Genomic DNA, 23,140 nt, shown 5'->3' with positions numbered 1-23,140 from the left:
CCTTCCTTCCTTCCTTCCTTCCTTCCTTCCTTCCTTCCTTCCTTCCTGTCTCTCTCTCTTTTTTGTAGTTTCCTCCCACTGCCTCTTACTCTAAGAATCTGACTCAAATCACCCTAATAACATAGGTCACACTGTCAGAGATGAGGATAACAAGGGTGAGGAGAATGAGAACACCAAGTCAGCCTGGACCTCAGGGAAACTTGACAATCAGACAAAGAAAATACACCATATAAAAATGGTTCCTAGTACCATGTAGGGGCACACGCCCTTAATCCCAGCACTTGAGAGACAGAATAAGGTAGATTTGTGAGTTCAACACCAGTCTAGGCTACAAAATGAGTTCTAGAACAGCCAGATCTAAATAGAGACTCTGTCTCAAGGAATGAATGAATGAATGAATGAATGAATGAATGAATGAATGAATGAACGAACGAACGAACGAACAAACAAACAATAAAATAAATGAATAAAAATTCCTGAAAACAAATTTTTCCAAACAGATCTACTTTGTACCTGTCATACTGAGCACATGAAACTTTGGAATACTCCTTGCTACAACCAACACTCATGGATTTTTGAATCCCTGGAAGTCAAGCAACAACCAAATTTATAAAACACCAGTAGAAAAAAAATTCAGAAGATAATAGGAAGTGTGTCTTCAAATACAATCCTGAATGCTAGAGACACATTTGTTTTATCTACATGATTGAATCAAATAGAAATTTTATGTTTATCCATTTGAAAATATCTTTATAAATTATAAAAACTGCCAAACTATAAAATTTTACTTGCATGATGCTGCCAAAGTAAAGACAGAGTTTTCATGACAAAGAAAGTACAACATCATATGCTTCAGAGACAGGATGATGTTGGGGCTTTTATAACAAAAGGCCAGTCATGCAAGCATTCTTCCTTCTGAATGGACACCAAAGTTATAAATGTGAAGATTAAAAAATTAATAAGCCAATAATTAAGAGAAATAATTGTAGAATAAATAATCAGTATGAACTTACCAGTTTAATCGCCACATATTCATTTGTGTATAAATTTTTCCCTTGAAAAAGGAAGAAATAAGTCAGATTCTGCTAATACTTTTAAATTTAATTTACATAACTTTTATGACTACTTAAAACAAAAAGTATATAAAACATTTAAATAAAGCAAAAGCTTTTACTTCCAACTCTTAAGAGGAAATTGCTAAATTTATTATAAACTCAATAACAGATTTAATGTTTCACTTAGATTCCAAGTAGAAACTGGTACTAATAAACACATTATCCAATTCTAATAAAAAAAATTCTGACTTTGTTATTAGAAACTTAGGAAATAATCAATATTCAAGTAAACAGTGAACACATTTAAAGCCAAAACACCTATATAAAAAAAGAACCTAAAACTCACCCATCCACCATTTCCTTTTAAATGATTGTGGAATATAGTCTTATTAGGGCACATTTATTTAATCTAATATATGTATCAGACAGACAAAAATTCTGGGCTATGTTTAATTAAGAAAACTATTCAAGCTGGGCAATAGTAACACATGCCTTTAATCCCAGCACTTGAAAGGCCAGCCTGGTCTATAAAACTACTTCCAGGACAGCCAAGGATATAAAGAGAAACCCTGTCTCAAAAAAACAAAAATAAATAAATATTTTTTTTAAGAAGGGAAGAAAGGAAGGAAGAAAAAAAACCTAACCAATAGTTAGCTAGAAACTCATTAACTACTTTGAGAAAAGTAATATCTCAACTTACAACCAAATTAATTACAACTATTTAGAGTTAAATAGAAGAAATGAAACAAAAAATACTTATCTCAAATATGGAGACCCTTCTGGGAATAAGAAAACATCAACAGAGGGTTTTATGCATATTTGGATACATGAAATGCTTTAAAATCCTAAATACTGAAAATTATGTTAAATGCAAAGGCATGTAAATGACAAATGAGAACACAGGTTTAACATCACTAACATGCAAAGAATCTAAATAAACTACAATTATCTTTGTGTTGGCTTTAAACCAAGAAAATCCCAATGGTCAGAATCTGCATCCCCAGGAGAATACTATGAAGAATAAGAGCTAAGAATAGGAGGACAATTTGAAATACACATTAGCATGTATCTTTTATAAGAACAACAAAAGAAATAGAAAGAATAGCACATGTTGTTTCTTAATTTCAATTTTTTAAATGAGCTTATGAATGACAACTGTACTGAAAATCGAATGACTGTTTATACAGTTTTTAGACGGAGAAAGTGGCTCTGGTTACAATGACTACTAAAAACAAAGTAGGTGGCTTATCGATTTTCATGTATGGCATTTTTCTGCACAGCACCCTTTAAGCTCTCATACAGCTCCTAACTTCAGCTGCAGATGTGCTGCCATCTTTACAGAACAAAATAGTCTCAGAAATATTCTAAATACTGCCCTTATTACATAAAAATGTGTGAATGGAGAAACATTCATTTTTAATGCTGAGTAGCATAGATCTCATGAACTCAACATATTTGAAAGATTTAACCCAATAGAAATACTAAGTGTTACAAATCAAGTTCTATCCTGAAACTCATTAAACAAGCCTTCATGGTTCTCAAACTTTAGAGAATATCTTTTTTATTTTTAAGCAATTAGTTTTGCATTTACAAATATTTTCATAGACATTTTTAAACTCCTCACATATGAGAATGTAGGTTCATCTACGAAACGTAAGTAGTGTTACTAACAATGAAGAAGCTGGTTTTAAGGAACTGGTATCTAATTCACAATTGAGTTTTAAAATGGAAAATATATATATTTCTCCAGATTATAATCTCTTCATAACTATCTTTCTATAATTTTTATTCTGAACTATATGCAGGAAAAATTCAAAAGACAAGTAATTAAATAGATCCCACAGAACATTTACCAACATTTTTGCTGGCTTTCGTATAGTCTAATCTTTTTGTGTTACAGGAAAAAAAAAGAACAAAAAGTTGAATCCTAAAAAGCATCTTTATTAATATTAGATATCAAGCTAAAGTGAGGATTACAGTCATGAATATGAACAAAGATTAAACAATATACAGTCTTGCCACGAAGTACAGCTATAGTCCTACAGTTAGATTTTAATCAGTATGTGTTATACACAAAATCAAATGGTACACAGTGTATTTGTCTACATGGTATGAGTGAGATGGGAGGGACACAGAGATATCATTAATGCTTCAAGTGGTCTGAGGCTAGTTCACTGATACCTTAATCTATTTCAACTGACATTTCCAATTCAGTTTTCTGCCATATTGAATGTGAAGAGGTTTTACCAACACTGGGGAACTGGAGTTATTAAGGAAAACTATGTCCTTCAGATGACTAGCTGTCTATCAATATTAACTCTGCACTTCCCATAATAAAGAATGCCCAAATTTAAAAATGGTTGCCCAGATACAAACTATATTTTCCAGGCATTTTCAGCTTAATGTGACCAAGTGACTATGTTGGGGGTTGGTCTGATGTTTGTATTTTGATATTAATTACTGGCCCTCAAGATCTGGTGACTGCCTAGATACACCTATCCTTGTTGTGTAAACCTGCCTAAGACATTATTGCTGATTGTTTGATTAAAAAGCCTAAAAATCTGTGCAGGGCAGAATGCGGTAGGCATGGCTAAGGTTCCCGGGCTTTGAGTTCAGAAGAATCAGAGAAAACAGACAGACAGACAGAAAGAGAGGAGGAAGGAGGACGCCAAGATGGGTTAGCATAAAGAAGGAACTATGTGGGCCAGGAGAAAGGACTCCAAAGATGGAATAAAAAGAAACACCAAGATGAAAAATATAAGCAAGTATTTATGAGATTATGGATAGAAGTAGCCCAGACAAGAATAGTTAAGGCAAATAGCATTAGATGGGGACTGGGAAATGGATGAGAAGGCTATTGAGATAGCACAGGTGAAAATATCTGGCTACCCAAGGTAAATAAGGCAATATAAACTCTAACAGGTATCTGTGTTTTATTGATTGTGATAGCTGGCTATATAATACCACCGTGATAATCATAGGGCAAAAAATAATAAACATTATATAGCACAACACCACTTTATTTACTACAACATTACTAACTTCGCACCAATGGACATGAAGTATGACACTTCCAGTTTCCCGGAATAGAGTATATGCCTGATTCTTCTTCCTTCTTCAGTTTGGCTGACTAGAAAGGAGTAACAGCTAGTGAGATCAGCCTACAGACAATAATACCACAAACTGAAGACAAAGGGGTACCCTGGGTGCTCAACCTCTAGTATGTGTTAGGTGGAAGAAAACAAAATAATGTATTTAAAATTAATGTACTTGGGAATTTTTAAATCTGTTGTCATAGCATCACCGTCGATTTTCAATTTTTTTTAACATCTATTTATTTATTTATTTATTTGAGGGAAGTGGCAGGGCATGCATGTGCCATGGAGTACACAGAAATCAGTCTCACTTGTCATCATGAAGGTATCAAGGATTAAGCTTGTCAGGCTTGGTGACAAGTGCCTTCTTGCACTAAGCTCTCTTGCCAGCCCCACCATCTACTCTTTATTTTCACATTTTCAAATGTTTTAGAATGTTTCTGCACAAAGAAAGATTTAGTAAATGTTAAAACGGTGAATTTACCCAAATCATTTATGTCATGGAGATATAAAGCCTATGAAAATTTCAATATCATAATTTTCAAACACATCAAAACAAGGAGTTGTGAGCAATCCAAGAAGAAAAACAAAAATAAAAGAAGCTGTAGAAACTCCTGTGGAAAGCTTAATTATGTCAAAGGGCACAGTATCTTACTTTAGCTATGGCAATGCATAAAGCAATAAATAATACCCTTGTTCTGAGTTGTGTGGGCTTACTTGTTTTGCTTTTAATGTTATGTCAATCAGGCACTGCCACAAAAACAGACATGAAGCTCAGCAGAAATAAAGTTTGTTATATTCACAAGTCTGAAGAGGTTACACAGAATGTCACAGGGCAGCAGTTCTCAACCTGTGGGTCATGACCCTTTAGGTGTCAAATCACCTTTTCACAGGGGTCACCTAAGACCATCAGAAAACACAAATATTTGCATTATGATTCATAACAGTAGCAAGATCACAGTTATGGAGTAGCAATAAAAAAAATTTTATCGCTGGGGTCACCACACCACGAGGAACTGCATGAAAAGGACACAGCAGTAGGAAGATGGAGAAGCACTGCCATAGAGCATTACAGAAGCATACTGTTTAGATAAGATGGCAGAAGACAAGAGCATAAGGAGTGCTTAAGCAAAGTCCATTATTAGAGTTTTGGGGAGAGAAGCAGGGCAAAATAAACTGATTAGGACTGGTGTGTCTCCATGGTCCCAACGACCTTTGGGTAGAGGGCTGGTCTCTAATAGCACGGCACAGAATATTGTTCCTGGGTACACAGGAGGATAAAGACAGTAAGGCTGGGAATTGCATAATCCACATACCCAAGGCATGACCTTATCTAGGTCTCCAGTAATTGCTCTTTTTCTAAGAAATGGCTCTTCCCAAACAAAGATTTTAAGATGTCCAAAGGTATTCTAGAGGAAGGACTTAGGTTCAATTCCCAGCACCCAAATAGAGACTCACAACCACTCGTAACTCCAATCTAGGGTATGTAGCACCCTCTTCTGGCCTCCATGGGCCAGACACTCACACAAAATGAAGGGGGAGGGGAGGAAGAAGCCTCATCACTAAAACTTGGTGAGAGAAAGGTCAAGTTGTATCCACTAGTAAGTTCCCAGGCTCTAGTAAATAACTCCACACCCAGGCACAGGCAGGCAGCCATAATTAAATTCAGTAGAGTCATTTTCTAAAAATAAAACATGAAAGGAGGAGGGGAAATTGTTAGGAAGAAGAGTCCAGAGGCACTTGGAAAGGAGATGGAAATGGGGGAATTAGAATACATTACATATTAGATGAGATTGTTAAAGATTTTTAAATATTTTTAAAAGCTGTCCAAAGACCATACAAATAAAAATGTTTTAAGTATACAATATCCTAAGTATACAATATCCTATGATTTTGGCTAGCTATGTCTGAAGTCACTCAGTATATATATGTCAAAAATAGTTCTAGGGATTCTGAATTATTGTTTAAACTTGAACTACATATACCAGCAGGTAAAAAATGCAAGCTTTACTGCCAACACATAAATAAAAAACACAAATCAACCTGATTTAAATAAAATTTAAATTTAATGTTTACCCATTTGTTTGTTTTTTAACCTGTCATTATTTTTTTTAAGTTTAATAACCTGTGAGAACAGTGTCCAGCAGTGGACAGCATTGTCTCTTCTTGAGGCAACTAGGCATTGGGTGAGGTATCATTGAGTTGCATGTAAGGTTATAACAGCAAGGTATCAAAAAGGTCTGAAGTAGTTAATGTGCCCTATACTTATAAGAGACAACTTTCTATAAAACAGAAAACTTTCCAGCCTAAATCTGGGCATCTTTGTGGAAAATTAAGGACATTTGTTGAAAAGCACTAACCTAGAAAAGGTAAACCTCATATTCTTTCTTACTCAAATACCACACACACACACACACACACACACACACACACACGCAAAATTGCAAAATTAGTATAGAAAAATCTAATGTTCAAGATGTTTTTATTAATTTCACTTAAGTAGAAATACATTAAGGATCCAAAGCATGCCTGGAGAGGGTAGCTCAGCAGTGAACAGCACTGGCTGCTCTTCCAGAGCGCCTGTGCTCAATTCCCAGCACCCACATGGCAGCTCATGATGACCTGTAACTCCAGGCTCAAAGGATCTGACACTGTCTTCTAGCTCTGCAAGTACTACAAGTACTGCACTCATGGCACTCACATATACTTGCGGGAAACTACCCATACACATAAAGTAAACATAAAGGTTAATAAAAAAATTTTAGAAAGAACCCAAAACAAACAAACAAACAAAAAACCTAATCCTTATAATAACTTTTTTTTTAAAGCAAAGAAACCACGAAGGGCTCTGGAAAGAAAGTAGAAAATGTTCCCTTAGTATAAATAAGAAAAATTAAAGTGACTTAGCTCTTTATGTTTATATATATGGATATGAATGCCTGTATGTAAAATACTTAAATATCCATAAAACAATGACATGTATAGATAGAGAGGATATATTTATTTGTTATATAAGAAAATACTCCCTCCTGGAGAGGGGAACGAAGCATGAAACTCAGGAAGTAAAAGATCTTCTAAATCCTGGAGAGCTGAAACTTCCAAGATTCACAAGTCCCCTCCCCAAGGTTAAGTTTATGGATGCAATACACAGCTGCTTAGAAGAGACTGTCCTACCCATGAGGCTAATAATCTCCTGACCTGCCAAGCTGCCTGTAAGTCAGGCAGAGAGCTCCAGAAATGCAGCTTTTCCTACGCTGGCACTCAAGTAGAGTGGGCTCCTCAGTGAAGCAGCTGCCTTTTGGATTATGCCTGCTGTTGAGTAATACCACACCTAGACTATTAAAATTAACTAACTAAACTCATTGGTTCACTACACTCCATTCTAGTAGAATCATAGCTTTGCAGGAAAAGTCTGATATGTTATTACAGTATATTAACGTGACTTTTCAAGATATAGATATATAGATAAAATATTTAAATAAATATCACATATATACAACAACTTTGAGTCTACATGATCATTTGGCTAAGATTAGAGATATTAAGCAGGCACATTGTCTTTACTTTTATTCACAGATACAAAGAAAGGAATGTTTCACAATATGTAGTGAAATTTCAGCATATGGCTCATGAGACATTATGTCTCAAATTGTTCTGGTTAAGTTGGCCCACTAGCATTGTTTTACATACATATACACATACACACAGTGTATATTATAAAAATAGTTAAATTTTATGGATAACTCTAATAAAAACAACCAAAGCCCATGCAGATATTGTTAGTGTTCTATATTATACTCATAAATCTATGATTTATAATAACCTAAAAAGTGGTTCATGAACATCCTTCAATATATGATCAACGTTAAGAATTCCATGGTTTCAAAATTTGATAGAACATAAATAATCTAATTTTTCTCTCAAGTAAGAAACAGCTTAGAAAATTCAAATTAACTATCTTTCAAAAATAAGCCTGAAAATATTTGTCCTTTCACATATTTCAGTCCCTACTAGATGCAAAAGAATCTGTCAACTACATCATCTTTATAGCTATGTGCAAAGAATGTCATTGGCTAGCTTGCTTTTTCATTCATTAATATTTAATGTATATTAGTAATATAAAACAAATGAAATAGAAGAGACTACAAATTAGGATTTTTTACAAGATGATACTCTTATCATCTTGTAGAAGCTCAGTAGAAATTATCTTCAGTCCCCCCCCCCCAAAAAAAAGAAACACACAAATCTTTTTATTTTAAACAGCAGGTGGGACCCAATGAAAACCATAAAGCCATTTTTTTTCACCTCAAGTTCATAGTCCTGGCGGTCTAATGAGGAGAGTCTCTAATGTATCTAATTACTTAAGGATCATTCCTTGTTTCTTTCCAATGAGACAGCTTCTCAACTGCACTAGAGGAAAGAAGACTGTTATCTCACATCTAAATCTGTTACTACACTGCTCTGTGGCTTCTGGCAAGTGCCCTCCCTATGGAGCCTCAGGTTCCTGAAGTGGATGGACAGTTAGTAAGGCCAGAATTTCCCAAACTACAGCATGAGTAGATGTTCTGAGATCCTTGTTAAAGAAATGATCCTAAACCTTATCCCAGACAGAGCAAGGTTAAGGAAATGGGAAAACAGCACATAGAAACAAGCAATTATAACAATGTAAATGTCATTAATTTTACACAGTACCTTAACTTGACTTTAAGCTACATATATGATTCTAAACCAGTTACTAAACTTTGAAATATGAAAATGGAACCTAAATATTATCCCAAAACATACTATACAACAAAAGACTTACTGGAAGTTATGGCCTGTATAAAATTTTATTTACTCATTTTTATGTGTGGGTGTTTTGCCTGCATACAGACATACACGTTATATATATACATATATGTTGGTATAATGTTCTTTTGGAATGTATACACCTTACCTTTGTTCATTCAAATGCTGATTTCTCTCCCCCACTATCTGGTTTCAATCTGGACATTGCATTGTGATAATTATTCTAAGTATCACTTGGATCAAGTTTGTGTAAACATGCCACCATTTGTTCTCTTAGTTGTCAATTAAAACACCCAGCCACAATGTTGAGCAATGGAGAGGATAGGGTAGGACATCCTGGCTTACAGTGGGAGAAGAGGAAGGAAGCAGGAGGAGAGGAAGGAGTAGGAGGAAAGGAGAGGAGCCGGAGAGAGGAAGGAGTAGGAGGCAGAAGCTGGGAGAGCAGAGGCTGGAGAAGAGGTCTTGGAACAATGTGGAGAAATGAACCGGACCTAAGATATCACTAAAAGCAAGTATAATGGGTGAATCTGAATGGCATGAAACTATGCGGGCTTAGAGGTTTAGGATGGATAACTATTGCCCAGCATTGTCTTCTAGGTTAACTAAATAAATCCTAGTCTCTGTGTGGTGATTTGGTTAAACAGCTGGTTAGGATTAACCGTAGCTTTACTAAAAGATATATCAATAGTAAATATTAATAACCAAATACAACACATATATATATGTACATGTGTGAGTGTGTGTGTACGCGCACTATGCACTTGAGCTCACTACTGAAGAAGGTCAGAAGGAAGCCACAGGATTCCCTTGAAGTGGACTTACAAGTGGTTGTGAGCTGCCATGTGGGTACTGGGAATTAAACCTGGGTGCTGCGGAAGACGAGTCAGTGCTCCGGACCACTGTGACACCTCTCTAGTCCCTGCTTGATGCTTTAAATTTACGTTTTCTTGTTTTCTCACATTCTTAAGAAATGAGAATGGTTAATCTCAAACAAAGAGACATTCAGACACTTGGGAAATCCTAACAGATGAAAGTACAAATAAATAAGAAATTTTCAACATCTGTATTCTTTATAACCCAGGATTTTGGGCAACAGTGGTCAACTAACTATATACCTTAAAGAACTTCACAACTAAAACAAGAAAGTACTTTTACAAGTGTATTCATTTAAAAAATGTTCTTCACATACTGAAATAAACAAAACAGTCTTACCTAATCGTAATTCTCCAAAATTGCCACATCCAATTTTTTTCCCAACTCTAAAGTTAGGTCCAACCATTAAAACTCCAGATGAAGAAGACCCAGTTCCTCGAGTGCTGTGCCCTGATCGACCACTGGGCCGTGCCATTCTATCATCTGATTTGTCCTTGTCTTTCTTTTTATTATCCATATCAAGTTTTTGGTACTCCACTTTGAATTCTTTAATCAAGACAAGCACGATGAAATGGAGTACTGTGAGAATAGGTGCATCACTAGGTAGCAGGACCCGATGAGCAACGTTAGCATTCAAACTTCAGCAGGTTCAACTGACACGTGTTCATCCCATTCGTACAACTGTTCTCAGTTGTCTTCTCAGTAAAATATGTCTTCAAAATTAACTTCTTGGCGATATAAGCTGGTGTTGATAGAGAGCTATAATATTAAGAAGAGAAAATTGTCAACAGAGATAACATATATATTTAGGAAACTGAAGGACAAAGCTTAGGTGTATTTGTTGAGGCCACTGACATCAAAGCACAAGAGACTCTTAAATCAACCATTACTTTTTATGTCTATACCTTAACAGCAAACATTACAAAAACAAAATTTAACTTTTTAAAAAATTGTGTTTGTGTATACATGTGTGGTACATGTGTGTAGATGTTTATATGACCATGAGCATGTGGAAGCACATATGTAAATGAGGCCAGAGGTAGAAATCAGATGTTTTGTCAGTTTTTGTTGCTATGATAAAAACACCATAATCAAAATCAGCTTGTAGACGAGTTTCTTTTGGCCCCCAGGGTAAGGAAGGCATGGCAACAGGCAATGCAGGTAGGGTTGAGAGATCATATCTCAACTACACACAGGAAGCAGAGAAAGCAAATTGTAAGCAGAGTAAGACTATAAACTCTGTAAGCCTAGTCCCAGTGACACACTTCCTCCAGCAAGGCTACACCTCCAAAAGATTCTGTACCCTCCCTGAACACACCACCTTCTGGGGACCAAATGTTCAAATAGATGTGCCTATGGGAGAAATTCTCATTTGAATCACCACAGGTGTCTTCCTCACTCACTCTCCACATTGCTTTGGTTGGTTTGCTTTGCTTAGAAATGGTGTCCCCTAATACTCTTGAGTGCTCAGGTTAGCTGGTGACAGGAAGCTCTCATGGTCCCTTGCCTGTGTGCCTTCCAGTGGCAGTGCTACAGAGGCACACATCATGCCCAGCTCTTTACATGACTGGTTGGTACCCAAAATCAGGTCCCATGCTTGTGCAGAGGCATCTCCTCATGCCCCACAAACACACAACCTAAAAACCAGGAATTTGGTTATTTTAAAATAACAAAGGAGTAAAAAATCCAGTGTTTCATAGAACAACACACTGATAACCTAGATATTTCAATTTAAAAGTTATCACAAGTAGAAAAATTGGGAAATCAATTTTTCTGGGAAATCAATATAGATACTTTTTAAAGGAGAAAAACAACATGTTTTGAATTTTTTAAATCTTAAAGTATTTTCTTTACTGTTGTACACTTAATTTTTAGACTTTTCAAAAGTATATTCTAACTTTATCTTCATTTACTTAAATAATTATTCTTTATAGATAGGTTAAGAGTCACAAAACTAATAGATAAAAATACAGTCTTTCCATCTCTCAAGGAAAACAATGCTTATGTAACACTCAAACTAAGTCTTTACAAAAAGCACTTTCACAAAGCTAAGAAATGCTGGAGAAGATAGGTATAAAAGGTTCTTTAAGAGATAAGATCTTATTATGTATCACAAGCTGGTCTCAACCTCTGCAATCGTCCTGACTCAGATGCCCAAGTTCTAAGCTTACAGCCATATACCACCATACCTAGTTACATGTACTGAATTTTCTAACATACAGAAGAAATGTCTAAAGCATTTTTTAAAAAAGTTAAAGACTTTTAAAAGAGTAATCACACATTTCCTTTAGAAATTTCAGCTATCAAATATATGTGAATTTTGTGGTTGGTCTGGCAGCTGTATTACATGAACACCCACTTTCTCTAGACAACCCATTCCTTGCAATGACAGTTTCAAGCTAGGTTGTGGTGACACATGCCTGCAATACCCTGCCTGGGCCACATAAGGAAATAAGTGAGGAAGAACAGAATGCCTCAAAATTGTGACTTTTCAAAATATCTATAGAACAATCCCAAGCAACAGGACAGTGAATTTGTCTTCTAGATTTAGAAGACTGTTCTTAACATGGTGTTGAAATACAGAATCTAGAATAAACAATATCAAACCACAAAACAAAATTAAATACAACAGTACCTAATTTCAAGGCTTAACAGACAGCTACAGTAATTAAGACTATATGGAGCTACTACAGAACAGGTAAATGAAACAGCAGAGTCCAAAACAGAGCCACACCTATGGTCAACCTATTTTTCATTAAGGCACCAAGTCAATTCTACAGTGACAGTGGGTTACAGCAACCATACACTTGTATAGAAAAAAAAAAAAAAATGAACAGTGCTTCAATCCATGAAAGAATGATAAGTATAAACACAAATATTAGAACCATAAAGGAAAATAGCTTTGCAAGCTTGTGGCATATTAAAAAAAAAAAGAGAAAAATTTAATAAATAGAACTAAACAGAAACACCAAAAACTAAGGGAAATTATTTCATATACTTATGAATATGCATTAATATACTGAATTTAAATAAACTTTACTTTTTATGTAAAAAAATATCTTCCACAAAGAATGTAGGCAAATAACCAATAAATATATGAAGTCTTGCTTAAAATCATACTTACCATGGAAATAAAAAATTAAAACCATAAAAGTATCATTTACTCATAAGTAAGGGAAAACTTTAACAGATTACCAACAATTCTATAAGAAGACATACAAAGCCAACTGCCCTACGTCCATGGGGGCTCACAGAGCCTGAACCACCATCCTAGGACACCCGCACATATGTAGGATATGCGCAACTTGCTCTTCATGTGAATCCCCTAATAACTGGAGAGCGGGCCTTTGGATCCCCTTCCCCTAACCAGAGAACAGAACCTTGGCTGGCTACAGTGGGAGAGGATGCTCCTAACTCTGCAATAAACTATGTGGCAGAGCAGGTTGGTACCATGGGGGACCTCCCCCTCCTCTCAGGAGAAGAAGAGGGTAGAATTGGGGGGGGGGGGGTGACTGGGAAGAGAGGAGGAGGCTGCAATCAGGATGTAAAATGTATAATTTTTAAAAAAGAAACAACAAAAACAAAGCTAGAAGACTATCAATAGCAACACTAACAGCAATTAAGAACAAGTAGACCAGCTGGGAGATGGTGGTATATGCCTTAAATCCCAGCACTCCAGGAGGCAGAGGCAGGTGGATCTCTGTGAGTTTAAGGTCAGCCTGATCTACAGCGTGAATACCATGACAGCCAAGGCTATACAGGAAAACCCTGTCTCAAAAAAACAAAAAACAAGTAGGCCTGTCATTAATTGCTAGTGTAAGTACAAAGTAGCATGACAACAGAGCAAAGTTTGACAGTTTCTTAAAAAGCAAAACATGTATTTATTCTATGACCTATCAATAAAACAATGTATTCAGAAAGATTTGTCACCCGTTTTTTATTGTAGCTTTATTTATAATAACCAAAAACTGGAGATGATCAAAGTGATCTCAACAGAAGGATAAACAAATTGGTATATTTGTATAACAGGATACTGTTTGAATCAGGAGTAGGTAGAAAGACATCAGGCATAACTGAGTTCTAGCCTCTGAAATCCAGAACCAGCAGAATGAAGCTATGAGAACAGAAATCAGAGCAGTGGTTTACTAGGATGGAGGGTAGTTCTCTGGAAAACAGTATGGAGGAACTTCCTGGTGGAAGCGTATGTCCTAGACCTTTATTAACAGGAGTTATAGGCAGCTATCTAGATATTTGTCAATGCATAAAATTAAATTTAAAACCTGCACATTGCACCTCAAAATGTGAATTTAAAAATAAATAGCTGGGCTGATTGAACGGCTCAGAGGATAAAGGCATAGTGTTCCAACTCCCACAAACTCTCTTCAGACCTCCATACATGCACATATATATTTACACAAATACATAAACGCAATTAAAAATATTAAAAAAGAATGCCCACTCACATAACAAAAATTTAGCAAAATATCTCAAAGTATATCATATCCCCCATATTTTTCATAAAACTTAACTTTAAAATTCAGCTCTTTTAAATAATTAATAAACACAGTAATACTTTTTATATTTTTTTAAAATTCCTTCTCTGCTTTTTCTCTATATAGAAGAAAATTGTTTTCTTTTGAAAGGTGTTCACAATATAACTTTTTCAATATATAGGTTTTTTTCAATATATAGCTTTTCATTTATGTTTAAATAGTGAGATATCCAAAAGTATACTGTAAATATAAGAATCCAAATAATCCATAAATGAAGTAAAAATGTTCCACGGATATTTATACTTGTCTCACTCCTCATGCTCTAGTTTACTGAGTGTGCTTCTTTTTGGTAAAGCCTGTGTATGCATATTCGTGTACAGAAATACTTGTAGACTGCTCCATCTATGTAAGAGGTACATAGAAAATCTTCCAAGAATGCAAACTGTCCCATAATAGAAACAGAAAGTAAAAGAATAGCATTAAATGTAAGAGCTTTACACTCTCTTTTTCACACCCTTCCAATCCTACATGGAACCTAGAGGACGGACGCACAGCAGCATGATGAAGGAGGAAAGCAGAGCCAGGAAACTGCCCTAAACTCCTTCCATGGTAGAGGACCCAGAACCAAAGCCCATCCCTGAAACTGAGAAGTCAGGTGAGAAGCAGGAAGAAGCAGTGAACTGGCTTAAACAGAGCCTAAACAAATGAACAGATTTTTTTTAATGTATTTTTATTAATTACACTTTATTCACTTTGTAGCCCTGCTGTAGCCCCCTCCCTCAACCCTTCCCAATCCTACTCTCCCTCCCTCATCTCCAACCATGCCCCTCCCCAAGTCCATGGGAGATCCTCCTCCCCTTCCCTCTGACCCTAGTCTATCAGATCTCATCAGGACTGGCTGCTTTGTCTTCTTCTGTGGCCTGATAAGGCTGCTCCCCCCTCAGAAAGAGTTGATCAGAGAGCCTAGGCTATGATTTCATGTCAGAGACAGTCCCTGCTCCCCTTATTAGGGTACCCACTTGGACACTGAGCTGCCATGGGCTACATTTGTGCAGGGGTTCTAGGGTATCTCCATGAATGGTCCTTGGTTGGAGTATCAGTCTTAGAAAAGACCCCTGGGCCCAGATTTCTTGGTTCTGTTGCTCTCTTTGTTGAACTCCTGTCCCCTCCAGGTATTTCTATCTCCCCTCTTCTTTCATAAGATTCTGGGCACTCTGCCCAAAGTTTGGCTATGAGTCTCAGCATCTGCTTTGATACCCTACTCGGTAAAGTCTTTCAGAGGCCCTCTGTGTTAGGTTCCTGTCCTGTTCCCTGTTTTCTCCCTCTCCCAATACCCATCCTGTTTGCCTTTCTGAATGAGGATTGATCATCTTATCCAGGGTCTTCCTTCTTGCTTAGCTTCTTTAAGTGTACAAATTTTAGTATGTTTATGCTGTATTATATGTCTAAACAGAGAATTCTCAATAGAGGAATATCAAATGGCAGAGAAAACACTTAAAGAAATTCTCCATGTCCTTAGTCATCAGGGAGATGCAAATCAAAACAATCCTGAGATTTCACCTTACACCCAATAGAGTGCCTAAGATCAAAAATTCAAGTGACAACACATGCTGGAGAAGATGTGGAGAAAAGGGAACCCTCCTCCATTGCTGGTGGGAATGTAAACTTGTACAACCACTTTGGAAATCAATCTGGTGCTTTCTCAAACAATTAGGAATAGTGCTACCTCAGGATCCAGCTGTAACACTTCTAGGCATATATCCAAAATATGCTCAAGTGTACAACAATGACATTTGCTCAACCATGTTCGTAGCAGTTAGCAGCTATATTCGTAATAGCAAGAATCTGGAAACAACCCAGATGTCCCTCAGTTGAGGAATGGATACAGAAATTGTGGTACATTTACACAATGGAATACTACTCAGAAATGAAAAACAAGGAAATTACGAAATTTGCAGGCAAATGGTGGGAAATAGAAAAGATCATCCAGAGTGAGGTATCCCAGAAGCAGAAAGACACACATGGTATGAACAGACTTTTTAACAGCTAAAAGTGAGTCTATTTGCCAAACTGAACTTTCTGAAAGATAAAAATAAAACAATGGAAATTGACTAGTAAATCATTCATGGCAGTAACATAGTCAAAGAACATATATGACAACAATGATCATGAAAAAACTAAGACGTCCTACTTTACCTCACTCAGTTCACAACATCAGGAAACTATTCATAAACTTGTAAAATAGAATTCTTACTTTTCAAACATTTTTAAAAATTAAAATAGTTTAAAACTAAGACTCTCAGGCAAAAGGGCCAGGCAGATGGCTCAGCAAGTAAAAGCACTTGCCCACAAGCCTTATACCAGAGTCTGGATTGCCCAGAACCTATGTAAAAAACAGAAACTGTATTATCTGCAATCCCAGCAGAGGCCCTTGTGAGGAGAAGGGATACAGAGACAGAAACCTCCAGAAGCTCCACAATGACAACTAGTTTATGCCTGGTTTATGCCAAGGTAAAGTGACCCTGTCTTCAACAAGGTAGAATGACAAGGGGTAAACACTAGAAGGTGAACCTCTGACCTACACACAGGTACCACAGCCACAGACTGAAAAACATCATACATACATATACACAGAAAATCTCCAGTAGAAGGCATGAGGGCACATGTCTGTAATCCCAGCACCTGGGAGATTAAGGAGGACTGCAAAATTCTAGGCTAGACCTAAATAATGAAAGAACGTTCTCTATGACAGAACCCATGAAGCAGTATTAATATTGCATGACACGGTTTCTGATACGTAACTTTGTGATCCCTGACCATAACACCATGCTTGGAGCTAGTGCAGTTACACGTTGATGAAGAAAGTTTTTTTATAAAAAATCTAGTCAATTAAGCTTTATTTGTATACAGGACTCTACAAGCTTTATAAGGAAAACCTAAATACATACTCTAATCTCCTGTTCACAAACATTTCAATTCACAAACATGAACGGAAAATCAAGAACCACTAGACAGCTAATAAAATCTAATATGAAAAAAAAAAATGTTCTCCCTACCAAAACCTCCTGGTTAGTAATTATCTAATCAACAAAAGAGAACTTTAGAATCAACAAAAATTAAGAACAATGACCAGAGCTAGTGGAAGTACCGTGATACATATCAAAGTAACACTACAGTAAATAGAATTTAAAAAGACAAACTAGGGAAAAATCCTAACGTAAAAAAAAAAAAAAAACGACCTTTTTTTTTTTTTTGTTGGCTGCGAGTTTTTTTTTTTTTTTTTTTTTTTTTTTTTTTTTTTGGTTTTGGTTTAGTTTTTGGTTTGGTTTTGGTTTTCAAGACAGGGTTTCTCTGTATAGCCTTGGCTGTCCTGGGACTCACTCTACAGACCATGCTGGCCTCGAACTCATAATTATTCACATGCCTCTGCCTCTAGAGTGCTGGGATTAAAGCTGTGTGCCACCACTGCCTGGCTAAAACTGCCAGTTGTTAAAGGAAAAAAAAAAAAAAAACAAAGCAACACCAACAACAAAGTTCAATGCCTCTAGCCAATGCCTCTAGCTAACAATGGCCACTAATAAGAAGGGCAGAGAAAATAAAATAAAATAAAGAAGCACTAGATGGGATGGCTCATAACCACAACTTCAGTACTCAGGAAATTGAGACAGGAATCACCATGAGTTTGAGCACAGCCTGGTTCTCAACCTTCTTAATGCTGTGACCCTTTAATACAGTTCCTCACATCCTGGTGATTCCCAACCATAAAATTATTCCATTGCTACTTTATAAGTGTAATTTTGCTACTATTATGGATCATAATATTTGGAGATAGATGTTTGCCAAAGGGGTTCTGACCCATAGTTTGAGAAACACTGTTCTAGGCAGCCTAGGTTACAGACTGTCTATAACTTGTCTCAAAAAGAGAAGGGGGAGGAGGGAAGGAAAGAAAAGAAAAACGAACAGAGAAAACAGAAGGGAAGGAGAAAGGGAGAAAGGGAGAGAGGGAAGAAGGAAAGAAAAGGAGAGGAAGGGAATCATCAAAGAAACACTAAACAGGGAAAAGGTAAACCTAGCAAACTGCATAGGACCAAAGTTAGTCTTAAAGAGTACAAGCCAGGGTCACTGATTTTCAACCTTCACAATTAATTTTACAAAAATAATAATAATAATAATAAAATAATATATGGACCCTAATCATGTTAAAGTTATGGAACAATTAATAGAAGTTTGGTTGCTAATGAGACGCAAATGAAATAAAAGAAAGCACAGGGACAAGAATTTCTGTTTCTTGCTTAGTATAAAGTGAAAAGGTAAAAGTTTGCAAGGATAAGAAATAGAGATAAAATTACTATTTAAAGTATCAGAGGAATAGATGAGGATGAAGTGAAGAATAAAGAGTATTAGGAAGCCAGAGAAACTGTACTAAAACTTCATATTCTTAGTGGATACTTAAAAGATAACACAAAATTTGACAGTGTGAAGAGCTGAGGATTTCTTAATCTGAAAACCATGACCCCTCAAACATTTTTCTGATAACAGAACCCATAGTTTTCAAATGATGACTTTACTTTAAAAAGTAAAGCACAAATAAAAAGGTATATTTTCATTTCCTCACAGAACCGCTGTATAAACACCTTTTTAGAAACAAGGCTGGGGGGTGGAGCTCTTTCATGAAGCACTTGCCTAGCACATGCAAAGGCCCTGACTCTCAACCCTCCCACCTGAAAAATAAATACATAAACCTCAGAAATAAGCTATTGTAAAAACTAAGTAACATCTGTGATTTAAAATCCAACTATGCTTTTTTAGTGTCTAGAACAGTTTCAATAGACTATAAAAAGCCTAAAAATATTTAAGTTAAGAAAATGAGGAAGGAATGTTACATACTGTTCAGTTTAGCACCAACACAAAACAAATTTCTGCATTTTCTAGTAGTCAAACAAAAAGCACAAGTATGACTAAATGTGATTCAGTCTGTCCAAGTAAATTCCAGTTGGAAAAAAAAAAAAAAAAAACACTAAGAAAAGAACTGTAGTACTGTAGCACTGCACTGTGCCCAGATGATCAGAGTAAAACTAAGAATTGTTCAGAGAAACAGTAAAGTCAATGGCTACAAAGATGACTAACAAGCATATCTCAAAGGTCAGGCATGGGAACTACTAGGTATGTCACAGAAATACGTCCTGTTCACAATGTTTCATAATACAAACTATTTATAATGCTTATGGATATTGTAATCTTTGTAACAGATACTTTTCCTTTAACTGAAATCTAAATCCTTCTATTAATTACAAATAACAAACATAGTTATCTATGTGTATATAAATGGTAATATATATGTTAAAAGATATGGAATATGGCAAAAGGATGTTTTTGCAAACTGTCTTTAAGAAGGAGCAAATATGAACAATCAATTGCCTTATTTTCATAAACAGCGTGAATTTTGATACAGTGACATCCACTAATAAAAGAGCTGCTAGATTTAGAGAACACTGGCATAACCTAACTGTGAGTAGACATACAGCAACTGGTATACTCTAATTTGATAATCACTGATAAATCTTCAAGACAGAAAATCAGATTTTCTAATCTGCATGGTTTAATCATTTAAGACCTTACACAGAAGGCTCACCTCCTTAAAGACACAGCTAGATAAAACAAAAAAGCAGTCTGTGAGTGGATCTGTGAAGTTATGTTCTGCTTCTTATGCTAACCAAATCAACACTTGAATAAGAAATTTTAGACTTTAAAAATAATGTACTATTATACTAACTTCCAAAATACTGTTGTCAGAAAAGAAAAAATTTATTTCATGCATCTCTAATATTAATTCTTCATAAGAATAAAGTTAAAACACATAGGTTAATATCAAATTTTACATTCAAATCTTATTTATGACTGTTATCACCCAACAGGTTTGTTACATGAAATAACAAAATACATATTTATACAAGTAGCAATAAATGGACACAGTAGAACATGCATGTGTATGCCTGTGTGTGTGTGTGCACATTAATATAACAATAAAGAAGAGGCCTTGAATTTGAAAGGAAGTTAGGGTACATGGGAGGTATTGAAGGAGGAGAGAAGGATGGAAATAATATAAAGTATTCATGTAAGAAATTCTCAAAAAATAGAAAATAAAAACAATGTATTTATTATAAAAAGACTCATCTGGGGTATTAAATGCTTTATTCAGTCTCTATAAAAAACTTGTATTAGAATATGTGTCTTGAAGCCTCTCTGAAAACTAAATGAGTGGAGACCTTTGCGATGTGATGGCTAGCCACTACATCACATGCTTCTGTTAGCAGCAAGTGTCCCAGTTACTGGTTTCTGGCATTACTCCAACTGCAGTTGTCTAAGAAAAGAATAAACACTTATTTTTGAAGCTAAATCATTAAGTATAATGTCAAAATTATGAACATCAACTTAATTTCATACTACAAAAAATTTGTCTCAAATTTAAAACCTATCATCCAAAATTACTTAATATTTCTAAAATTTGATTTCAATTATGTCCCTGTATATCCTATAAAGAAAATCCTAAAAAGGGGGGAAAAAGAATAACAAAAAGAAGGAGGAAGAGGGGGAGGAAATGGAGGGAGAGGAGGAGGAAGAAGAAAGAAGGAGAAGAGAGAAGAGAAAGAAGGAAGGAAGGAAAAAATTTAAAAGAATAAGATAACTAGTTTTTATATTCTCTAAACTATGGATCAGGACCCACTAGTCACTCATGAAACTAATGGATCTTATTAAACAGCAGCTATTTAAAGGTGACATTGTCTAACAGAAAAGAAAACTGAGTACACATATGTAATAAGGAAAAACTATATTGTTCTTTGTTGTTGTTGTCCGTCTGTTTTGTTTTGAGACAGGGTCTGTCTACATAGACCTGACTATCCTGGAACTCACTGTGTAGACTAGGCTGGCCTGGAACTCACAGAGACGCACTAGCCTCTGCCTCCCAAATGCTGGAATTAAAGGCATGCATCATCATACCTGGCCAAAAAATAATGTTTAATGAGGCCTTCAGTTCTATAAGTGAACAGGGACGGTGTGTGTGCTTGTGTGTGTGTGCATGTATGTGAATGATCCTAATACATAGTTGTAATAAAAAATATTTTTAGAGTTAAAGCTACTATACGATAACAGGAACACCAAAATTAGGTACAACTTAAGGCAATTTTTAAAGAAAAACTTAATTAAATTCTAAACTTCCTCAGCAGAGAAAAATTTCTAAATCTAATTATATGAATTTTCTCGTCAACCTGGTCTGACTATCAACAAGTAGATGACATGATGCATACAGTTCAATCATGTCCCCAAGGGATCACATGTTTAAAATTGGATCCCTAGTGTGATATTAAAAGATGATCTGATTTTTAAGAATCCTACAAAAAAATCATTAGGTCATTGGGATGAACCCTTAGAAGTGATTCAAATCTCAAAAAAGTTATAAACGAGCCTCTCCTGCACTCTGGTTTCCTGTCTCACAATGTGATTTCTCTATCTACAACCATAAGGCCACTCAATATGAATTCCTGAAGCAAGCCACTGTCACCAGCATGCCCTTGAATCTCTAGAACTATGAACTAAACGAACTTCTTTTATTGGAGTAAAGCATAAATGTGAGCATACAGTGTCTATGTGAGTACATTTATGCAAGTGTGTACGCACATATGTGCACATGTGTGAGAAACAAGAGTTTGTGGCCGTCTTTGTCAATTGCTTTCCACCTTATCTTTTTGAGATGGGTTCTCTCTTTGAAACTAGTGTTCATAGCCAGGCACAGTGGTGCACGCCTGTAATCCAAGCCCTCTGGGAGGCAGAGGCAGGTAGATCTCTGTGAGTTCAAGGCCAGCCTGGTCAATAAAGTGAGTCCAGGACAGCCAAGGCTGCACAGAGAAACCCTTTCTCAAAAAGCAAAAAAAACAAGAGAAGAGGAGGAGGAGGAGGAAGAGAAAAGAAAAGAAACTAGTACTCGCTGAATGATTTGACCAGCTGGCTAGCAAGTTCCAGAAATCCAGCTGCCCCCAGTTCCCCAGCATTAGGGTTATGGATGTATGCTACAACCTCACCTGGCTCTTTTCCAAGGTTTTTGGAAATATGAACTCATGTTCTGTGGTTGCATACCAGGCACTCTGCCATTTCATCAGCCCAACTTCTCTTTAAAAACACCCACCTTCAAGAACGCTACCAGAATGCACCAATACACTAGGATGCACGTGTGTACAGTGCCCGCCGTGCCTTCTGTGCTACTTTTCAACTTCACAAGTGAATCTGTTTTTATATGTATTCATCTGCATCTTTGTATGTGTATGCCACATATGTACAGCTCTCTGCAGAGGTCAGAAGAGGGTGTTAAATTTCCTGGAACTAAAATTACAGGCAGTTTGTGAGCTGCCTGATTTGGTGATGGGAATCAAATGTGGGTCTTCTGAAAAAGCAACAAGTGCTCTTAACTTAATTACTGAGCGACCTCTCCAGCAACACCTTATAAGCAACTCTGAACAGTTATTATTAATACATCTTTACAGAAGTCCACATGTCTGAACAGTTAGAAGAACTACGAAATACTTAGTCTCCTAAGCATTTATTATATGTACATACAGACAGCTGCAGATCTGACTCATACCTGACTCTTTAAGAATTGTTGGTGAGGTATAAGCTATAAGAACCACTGGCTGATTACAGTTTGAAAATAAAACAGAAATATTCTATCACTCCCTCAGCTACTTCTCCAATTCCAGAACTGACCTGACAAACACTCCAATGAACTTATACCACAAAACCCTCTGAATTACAACTACTCTAGCAAGATATGTCCAGAGGTGCA

The 23,140-nt window shown here is 36.1% G+C and overlaps 1 protein-coding gene across 8 annotated transcripts in view; it reads right to left on the bottom strand.

The window, feature by feature from the left end:
- Csnk1g3 (casein kinase 1 gamma 3) overlaps nucleotides 1-23,140 on the bottom strand; it is an 85,537-nt gene that overhangs the window by 47,688 nt on the left and 14,709 nt on the right. For all 8 annotated transcript variants that reach the window (XM_055622666.1, XM_055622667.1, XM_055622668.1 and 5 more), the window contains exons 2-3: nucleotides 10,151-10,570; nucleotides 1,014-1,054 (exon numbers count right to left, since the gene is read on the bottom strand). In XM_055622666.1, coding sequence (XP_055478641.1) covers nucleotides 1,014-1,054; nucleotides 10,151-10,328 — 219 coding nt within the window. In that variant the 5' untranslated portion in view covers nucleotides 10,329-10,570. The remainder of the gene's footprint in view (nucleotides 1-1,013; nucleotides 1,055-10,150; nucleotides 10,571-23,140) is intronic.

Source organism: Psammomys obesus, unplaced genomic scaffold (genome assembly GCF_907164565.1).
Source record: "Psammomys obesus unplaced genomic scaffold, mPsaObe1.curated_primary_1811, whole genome shotgun sequence".
Taxonomy (NCBI): domain Eukaryota; kingdom Metazoa; phylum Chordata; class Mammalia; order Rodentia; family Muridae; genus Psammomys; species Psammomys obesus.
This window is presented reverse-complemented; position numbering and strand designations above follow the sequence as displayed.